The sequence below is a fragment of the Coturnix japonica genome, chromosome 5, assembly GCF_054131305.1.
Source record: "Coturnix japonica strain WE chromosome 5, WE-NBRP24, whole genome shotgun sequence".
Classification (NCBI taxonomy): Eukaryota; Metazoa; Chordata; class Aves; order Galliformes; family Phasianidae; genus Coturnix; species Coturnix japonica.
In genome coordinates, this window is record NC_140667.1 from 42346116 (window position 1) to 42355772 (window position 9657).

General features: G+C 47.1%; 1 protein-coding gene across 4 annotated transcripts in view; it reads right to left on the reverse strand.

The window, feature by feature from the left end:
• The window catches only part of TTC7B (tetratricopeptide repeat domain 7B), a 108927-nt gene extending 100948 nt beyond the window's left edge, over window positions 1-7979 (reverse strand). For 3 of the 4 annotated variants that reach the window (XM_015865357.3, XM_015865356.3, XM_085549350.1), the window contains exon 1: window positions 7567-7872. In XM_015865357.3, coding sequence (XP_015720843.1) covers window positions 7567-7687 — 121 coding nt within the window. In that variant the 5' untranslated portion in view covers window positions 7688-7872. Of the gene's footprint in view, window positions 1-7566 lie in introns of all 4 variants that reach the window. The other variant, XM_015865358.3, reaches the window with a different exon arrangement.
• Window positions 7980-9657: the final 1678 nt, after the last annotated feature.

Sequence of the window (9657 nt, forward strand, 5' to 3'; positions counted from 1 at the left end):
ACAATATACACTGTCAGCTGCTCAAAAGAATTTAATTCTACACATTAGCACCTTTAATTATACACAGTCACTCATTCCTCTGACTCTAAAGCACACAGAGAATGGAACCCTTTCACTGTGCAGTTCTGTAGCATCTATGCAATTACCCTCTTTGGCATCCCAAACCTGAAGAAAAATATTACAGAATCCCTGAGTATTTATACATACACTTAGATTAAGCAAGCTTTCACCTACAGTGACACTACAAGCACTGAGGGCGTATATTAGAAAAACTTCAACAACAAATTCAAACTATGTTCTTTTTCTGACATTTAAAAAAGAATTCTGGGTCTCGGGTTTTGTGAAGTATTAAGATCATCAGAACAGTATGAACAACCACAGTTCATCACCTAGATTATTGATGTGTGGAATGCTTAAATTAAACTTGGCCCATTCAGTCAAGTGCAATATGGACACACAGAATCAGGAATCATAACATTTGTAAAAGACCTCAATGATCATCTAAGTCCAACCTCCCACCTACCATCAATATTTCCCCACTAAAACACGTCCCTCAGTACAACAGCTATTCTTTCCTTAAACCCCCCCAGGGACAGTGACTCCATCACCTCCCTGGGCAGCTTTGCTGCTCCTATCGCTGTTACCTGGGAGATGAGGCCAACCCCCACCTCACCACAACCTCCTTTCAGGTAGTTGTAGAGTGATACAGCCTCCCCTGAGCCTCATCTTCTGCAGACTGAGCAATTCCAGTTCCCCCAGCCACCCCTCATAAAACCTGTGTTCCAGACCCAGCACCAGCTTCACTGCCCTTCTGTGAACACACTCCAGAGCAGAAGAAAAGATAACACAGTTTGTATCCGTGATGTGGCAGCAGGAGGCACGGCAAGCAGAACCTTCACCATCATGATTACGATCTTTGTGTGTTTAAGAGGGAACAGAAAGTATGTGTCTGTATTTGATCACAGGTTTTCTTCTAGGAATCATACAAGGGAGAATCATTTAAAAAATAGCTTTTTCTTATTTATATTTAGCTTAGCTTACAAAGGTAATCAAAGAAGGATTTGGAAACCAGGAAATGCACATGCTGTGGCAGATAGAAATTCCTTTTAATCTTGCTTCTTGTCATTTTTTGTCTTAAAGGAGAAGCCACTTTTCCTGTTGCTTCTAAGCAAAAGAAGACTCTAGGGAATGCTTAAATGGAAGGCAAAACCAGAGCACGTCACAGCGGCAGAGTCCCCTCATCCAAACAGCTACACAGCAGCAAATCTGAGATGACAACAACATAACTTCTGCTCTCTCAAGTCAAGGAATAAAAGTAGCTGATCAAAAAGCAGAATGAAGACACAGAGGAGATCCTGACTCTACCCAGCTTTGCATCCATCAAGCACTCTTCCTTAACTCCTAAACCGCACCAGTCAGAGATCTGGCCATCTCTCCATGATAATTGTGGATTGTTTGCCAGGCCAGAAGAGGGGTGTTTTTCTTCCAGGGGATGATCCAATGCCCAAAGCTCAAACAAAAGCACACAGATGAGCCACTGCTACCCACTACAGGAGATATGGCAGTTCTTCACCACCCACCAGTGCCAGACAGCCACAGAAAGCCTCATCTTGTCCTCCTTCCACCCCCACAGGGCCCATCAGGGAAGCCTCAATACTTGGAAGTTTATAACCTATGCTTGTCACTATCAGAGATGCTTGATGCAAAGACCAAGCTCTCTCTCCAGAGGCAGCAGCAGAAACGATTACAGGTTTTGCCACCAACAAATGTTGCACAACTGGACAGATGTCCTCCAATTTATAGATATTATGCTAAGCTGCTTTTTACCTGGTTGTTGTCTCCAGTCACTCCTGATTAAATAGTGTTCAGTGCAGACACAACTGCAGAGAATGTAACCATCAAATTTTTATACCTGCTTACTTACAAGACAGACAAGGGGGATGGAGGAAGGGCCCAGATTTGGCACGGTTAAGGATTTCTGACCCAACATTAACCCTTGAATTAACTGAAAGGAATCTGAGGCAGTTTTAACACGTGGATGAGTCAAGCCATTATTCCTTCTTATAACTTTTAAAGAAACAATGTAGCCAACCCAGCACTAGCAGTCGTGAACAATGTTTCTCTAACAGTTACGTGTACAATACCAGCAATTCCTTGTAGGTCAACACAAACAGCAACAAGCAGCGGCCAAGAGGAAAACCTCTCCCCCTGCTCTGCTTATTGCTGCTACCCACGGCAGACCCCAGGAGGCGGCTGAGCTCAGCAGCCAGGAGCTAAAGCAGACAGGACACCCAGCTTTCTGCCGGCCCAGCGCAGTAAGAGCCATCTCTGCTGTTCTCCAACGCAAGGCAGAGGCACAAACGTGTATGAGGAGAAACTGCAGAGGGAAGGTGCAAAAGCAGGAAGAACTCCTCCAGCAGCAGCAGGAAGGTGTTAGACCAGCTTGGCTACTTGTGAAATCAGGCTGCCTAGGCCAGCACTTTCTCTTCCAGATGATAAGGCATTTGGAATACAAGCAGCAGGTCTGTATCATCACTCACGCTGCTGTAACACCCCTGGCTATCTGAAGAAACAAAGCTGTCTGTCAAATATAAGGCAACACATCTAAGCACCACCACCACGTTTACTCCTCATTCAGAAAATGTGTGCCCTTAGAATGTTTGTTCTGAAAATACAGCAGCGAATGCAAGAAGGAAGAGAAGAAAGACCACAAAGAAAGAGAGGGCTGCATGCTGTGGGAATGCTGAAGGATGTCGCACCGTGCTCTGCAAACTTCTCCATGAGACACAGACCTCTTCAGAAAGCTCTGCGTGTATAAACTGCTTTCTAACTGTATGCACAAAACAAACAAACAAATGTGATAAACACTAAGCAGGGCAAGAGTCCTAAGAGGTTTAGAAAACACTGGGTTACTGTGAGGATAAGTTTTAAACACATATCTGAGGTCTTACATCTTACAAGAGATCAAAACAAGTGAAAACTGGTAAGACGTTTCTACTTTTACTTCCTACTTAGATCTAGAGAGAAAAAGCACAGAAAGCGACAAGAATAAACAAGGAAAATCCCTCCTGACCCTTTGTTTTCAGTCACTGTGCTCCTACCCCCTCCTGCTCCCTTACTCTGCAAGGCTGAAGGGGAAGAAAGACAAACTACAGGCTTGAACTTCTCCAATTCACCTCCTGGGCACCTATTCAGACACAGCCCTCACTGAACTTGAGCAAGGTCACATGTTGACTGCATCAACAAAACAAGGCCAGGAGCATCCCTGCTCATTCGCAGGGTATTTATTTCACCCATTCAGCTCTCTCTGAACTGACCCAAGGTTTCCTCACTGCGTTTTCAAAGGAAGGAAAACACATTTTAGCAATGATGTTCTGAGAACACCCCGAGCAGCTGCAGCCTTCATGCAGCCGTCCATCACAGCCACTTCCCTTCAGACGTGACTGTTTCATCATATATTTGTGACACAAAGCAGCTTTGAAATGTGACCACTGATTTCCAAAACGAACATGAGCTCCCCTGAATCCCAGGCACTTGGAAAGCCCCCATTCCCAAAAACCATGAAGGTCATAACAATCTCAATAAAAGTATTGCAGAAGTACTTATAAAAATAAAAATCAAATCCTCATCAACATGAACTCTGCAATAAAATACGGGAGTTGCCTGCAAGACCAACACGTTACAATGAGTTTACTGAAAAAGAATCATTGCTGCTATTTCATAAATCTTATTTCCCAATATTGGAGAAGAGTGAGGTTAAAGTTCTCTTAAAATCAAGCTTTTCATTAAAAATAATAAAAAACCCCTTGCAGAATATTGCACTTCATGCATACAACTGAGGTTCTGATGCCAATCATATTTAGCAAGACAAAGTTGTTCACGTTTCTCCTATATCTTAAGGCCTTTACTTAATCAGTAGCCCATTCAGACCAATCTCAAATAGAAAGGAATCGCATAGCTGATGCCTTCCAATTGTGGGCGCATTTTAAAATACATTCTGAATAATATGAAGTGTTCAACATGTAATGCTTTATTTCCTCCAATTGCAAACAAGCAATCGTGTACTTGGAGCTTGCCCACTCCCAGGGCAGCACTTTACTACCATACTGTTTATTTGCTATGGCAGGCAAAACTAACAAAGTTTGGGTCACTTTCTCAGAAAGACCTTTTCCTTTTTTCCACTTAGTTAAACTACTGGGGAACACACACAAGGCTTCCTTAGTGAAAAATACTTTCAATTTTATTTCTAATAACTTAGGGTTCATTTCCATTCCATTCAATAAGTCACATCCAGGATGTGGAGTTTGAGGACAGGCATCTTTGATAGAACCAAGCAGCCCACAGGCAGCTCACTGCCTCACCTCCATCAGCCTGAGAGCAGCATGGTGATTTCTATGGCAGCTGCTGCAAGCTTTATAAATCCCTCTACATGGGGTGTGGGTGGCAAGGTGCTGGCAGCACAGGGACTGCAGGGGTGGCCGCTGTGGGAGGAGACCAGACAGAGCTGGGCCCAGTGACCCACTGCAGGACAAGCTGGCAGCATCTCCGGGAAAATGTGCTGAAGGAAGAGCAAAAAAGAAATCAACAAAAAACCAACAGAGACAAGAGAACAGAAAGAGCAAGAATCAGCAGAGGGAACACCAAGGTCACAGCAGGAGGAGGTGTTCCAGGTGCCATAGCAGCTGTCACTGCAGCCCAGGCAGAACACAGAGCAGGAAGATGTGTCCCAAAGGGCTGCAGTGTGTGGGAAGCCCCGGCTGAAGCAGATGTTTTCCCCAAAGGGCTCTGCCTGCACCAGGGCAAAGGAGAAACATGGGAAGGAGGAGCAGAGGGAAACTGCCCCCACCAACTGTGCTCAGCCTGGGAAAAGGCATGAGGAAAAGTGTTCTTTTAGTGCCTGAGTTTTTGTTTCTTACTGTCCAAATCTATTTTAACCAACAATTTTTCCCCAAATCGAGGCTGTTTTGTCCACAATAGAAATTCGTAAGCAACATCCTCATCTTTTTCCATTTATCCTACGGTCTGCCCCAGCCCCCCCTAAGGAAGGGAGCTGCAGAGATGCTGGGTGAGCACCTGCTGTGAGCCAGGGAGAACCCACCTCAACTCCCAGTTCTGCCTGACCTTTCCCAAGCATGCTGATGAAGCAAGAGCTCAGACAGAGATTTGTGTTGCACAGCATGAGCGTTATTACTGCTGCTGAGTCCCAGTCCTGATGGGGAGAAATGTAGTACAAACTGGCTCCGTGCCCAACAATTCTGAGTGAGGTTAAAAGACCTTTCTTTCATCTATTTATCCTTGTGTAAAACCAATGCAAATCACAGAGCACTTTCTACGATCCAAGCTGCAGCTATTACTGATAGAATACCAAAGGCACTGACCACCCCATTAACATTTCTCTTCCTTGTTTATCCGAAAGCTCTCCAAAAGTTTATAAAGCCTTTCAGAAATAATCCAGGTACAAAAATTAGCTCCAGTAAGTGCCATTTTTTGTGCAACTGAAATCCTACAGAAGTTGCCATTTACATTTGAACCACTGACTTCAAACAGACGCCCAGTTCTAAGAGGAGACAGATTGGAGCCATCAGTAGCACAGAGCAGAACCATCAAGGCAATAATTAAGCCCACTCAAAATCCTACACCACACTTCTCCACAACACTGCCTAACGCATACACGCAAGCTTCACCGTGGGAGCTGCCAACGTTATTTCTTCCTTAATAGGTTGCATCCCTCAAGAGGACTTGATATGGGAAAAGCACTGTGCCCATGTGAGACAGCCCAAATAATAATGTGGTCTCGTCACATTTCTGTCAAGTTTTCACACCCACAAATGGTCAGTTCTCAAACAGGAGGAGTACAGAAGCCCTACTCCAGGAACAGGAGGAAAAGGAACTGCTAAAGTAACAGACTGCTCTGTTGAAGCAGTGTAGGAATGAAGGGATTATAAAAGGGCTTCCCCAAAAGATCCCTCCCTTCTGTGTCCAACAGCAGCCAGCTCTGTTCCCAGGAGTACTCACAGCCCATTCAAACGCTCCAACATCCCAAAGTGAGAGCCAGTCCCACAAAGTAACGTAAGCACAGAATGAAGACCCTTTCAGTTCCTTTCTCTCTCATTCACATCCTTCTTACAACAAACTGTTCTACATTTAGTCAAAACCATCTTCTGCTATGGGTGACTGAGCATTGCTGCAGAAGGAGTAAGTGAAGTTTTCAGGACGTGCATCAAAACATCTTTCAGTTCACGTATCCCCACAGGTAGAACACAGGCCCTGCCTCTCTGTAGTGTCTCCAGCTGATAAGCCTGGCCTTCAGCCTATTAGCTATACCTGGACCAAGAGCACAAACCTGCAGATTTAGATACCCTCAACAGCAAAGGCTCATACTTCATTAAATACTTTTCATTAAGTACTTTCTGCCTTACTCCATTAGAAGAGGAGCATTGTTATCACTTAATTTACCTGAAAACTGCCAACGATATCCTCTGCCCAGCTGTCCCGACCTGTCTGAGACACCCTCACTGTCTTAAACCACAGATAACCTTCTCAGACGGACAGCCAAAAAGCACATATCTTTACTTGAACCAATCTGTAAGCAGTCCATAGGCAACATCTGAATAATACATGACCTTAAACTAAAGGTAATACCTTTCACCTTTCACTTCATGCCTATTTTTAACCAGTATAATACCAGAGTGTTTCAGGATCATGCTCAGTGGTTTTTAAGGCCAATGCATCTACTAGCAACCCATCAGCCTTAAATCCTCTCCTCTCTTTTATGTTGATTCAGGCTTTTGCTCTTCTATCTGCATTTCCACAGACCCAAATCACATCGCTTTCCCTCTGAAGCTCCTGCAGCCGTTCCCGATGCCAGCAGCTCTCACCCCACCTTCCCTCCTGTTAGCAGCCCTGCACACACGCCGGGCTGTGTCTCCCCAGACCTGCCTTATCTCTAAAAACACCCTCAGGCCCAGCACCCTCAGAGTGAGCTCAGACCCCATCCCCACGCCTTTTCCCAAACACAGGACGAAACAAGCTCAGGAACTGCAGCCAAACAGAAGCACATCACCCAGTTCACTACCCATTCCCACACCTCAGAAGGAAGCGCTGCTTTTCACCTCCTTTATCCGAACATTTAAAAGTGAGCAATGTACAAAACAAAGATACAAGCATTCATGGATTTTAAGGAGAGACAAAACGAAGCAGCATCGTCCTGCTGAGGGGTCGCTTTTTAGCGCCGGAGCGGAAGCCTTCGTAAGACGTGCTATTTACAGACCCGTAGGGCAGCGCAGGCATTACAGGTAGAAGGGCACGCGGGGCGTTACGCACACCGGCAGCATGTGCGCCTGCAAACCCGCACGGCGAGCTGGGAACCGGGGGGCCACGCCGCCAGCGCGACCCATGGCGGCTCTCGCCGCACCCGCTGCCGGCCCCGAGCCCCCTTCGCTCCCCGGGTACCCGCAGGCCGCACACACCGGCTGCACCTGCCGAGCTCCCGCAGCGGGCCCTCCATCGCGGCCTGCCGCCCCGCTCCGCCCGGCCCTGCCCGCCCGCCGCCTCCCGGCCCCGCACCGTTAGCGATGAGCTTGGCCGAGAGCTGCTTGACGAGCTCGGGGATCCGCTCCCACTGGCACTCCGAGCGGCACCGCTCGATCTCCGTCTCCAGCCGCGAGCCCGCCTTCTTGGTGGCCATGGCCGGACCGATGGGCCCCGGCGGAGGAAGGGGCCGAGGCGGCGGGAGCGGGCGGGAAGGAGGAGGCGGCGGAGGCGGGGAAAGGACGGCGCCGGCACCGGGCGGCTGTGCGCCGGGAGCGGCGGAACTCCAGCGCTGCGGCCCTCGCCGCGATCCCCGACAGCGGCGCCACCTGCCGGCAGCGGCGGGAACGAGGGTCCGCCCCGCCTGGCTGCCACCGCGAGGGGCCGCGGCCTCAGGAGGCGGCGGGGCGCGCTGAGGGCCGACATGGGCCGGGCGCCATGACAGCCGGGGAACGGGACCCGGGCACACGTATGGGATAAGGGGACACCCGGCGGGATCATCCGTCCACCAACTAATGCACATAGACACGCACTACTCCCGTTTCTTAGGCTGTTCCACGCCTTCACACCCAATCACACAGAGGCAGACCTCAGCCCAGCTGGGTGCTCACCCCTTCGTGCCCAAAAAGCAGGGGATGCAGCAGCAATAAAAACCTGGCCCATGTGCACACTGTTCCCTACCTTCTAACAGAAGGAATGCATTGCAGCATCTGAGTGGAACAAAAACACCAGCCGAAAACCAGTTTGAATAAACACCATGCATCCGCATCAAGTGTAAGCTCACCTACAGGACACTCCAGTTCTGTAAACCTGCACGGACCTCAGAATAGTCTCAACTGATTTGTACTGAAACGCAGCAAAACCACAAAGACTGCAGTGAAGATAATTCTTGCCCATTGCCACTTACACTTCCCAAGACAAGGACAGACTCCCCACTCATAGAATAGCTGGTTGCAGAGGACACAGGGCAATCTAAGGCACCAGACACAACACGCTGAAATGATTTAGATGTCTCCACATCCAAGCGCAGACTTGTACAATGTATTCTCTTTATCCACAGAAAGAAGGCAGCGAGCCCAGTCCGCATCCAGCTCAGTCTGTGAGCACTGCTTACTGGCTCTGACATCCAAAGCACAGGCTGGGTGCAGCGCTGCTGTACATGCTGCATCACTCTGGATCTAATGTGTTTTAGTCTTCAGAAACACCAAGATCATATGTGAAATTCAGCGTTGGGCAAACTTACCATTACCATTGTGAGAACAAGTCAACCCCTGTCCTTAGTACTACTGCTTTCCAATCCCCGTTAATTATGATCTTCAAACTCCTGGGGAACGGTACCATCACCAGCCACCTTTACATAAATACTTCAGCTAAATGTAAACACAACACGCCTGTGGGCTGCTGTAAACAAAGCAAAATTTCTGCAGTATTCCCTAATTAGTGTGAGTGTCACAAATACCGGGAACAGGTGTTTGCTGTGTTGGTTTGGGGTTTTTTTATCATCAGCTGAAAGACCACAGTTCTCACAACTCTACAACAGGTAACAACAAATGCCTTTCTCAGTGTTTTGACTAATTTGCTTTTAACTCCCAGTGCTATTGAAAATGTAACAATAAAGAATTCAGCTGTTACCTGGCTTTTCCCCACGTGGCTGTTACAGTACTGGCAGGCTTCAGTTCAAATTCAAGCAGCATATACTTCAAATTCAAAGAAGTGAAACAGAAACAAAGAATAGCAGAACATAACAGCGTTTAAGAAATACAAGGGGGTAGTACAGGAGCAGATAGAAGATTCAGTACTGCGACAAAAGCAAAAGGAGAAGGATGTGATGGAACGCTTCTTGTTTTAAGGGAGGTTTCAGAAGATCTGGAGGACATTAAACTCATCAGAGATCTGAGCTTAAATGGTCAGAAAAAAGAATTAAATGAAAAATGAAACAGCAAACGGCAGCCAGACACCCCTGACATTGTACCTACTGGTTCTTTTAGGCATAAGAGGAGGAAAACCAACACTTTAATTTTCCCAAATAGCTAATTAGCTTATGAAGATTATTCATATTTATTCACAACAATTTTAACACATTTTGTTTGCACTGATCACATCATTTCAGTCAAAGCTGGAAAAGGA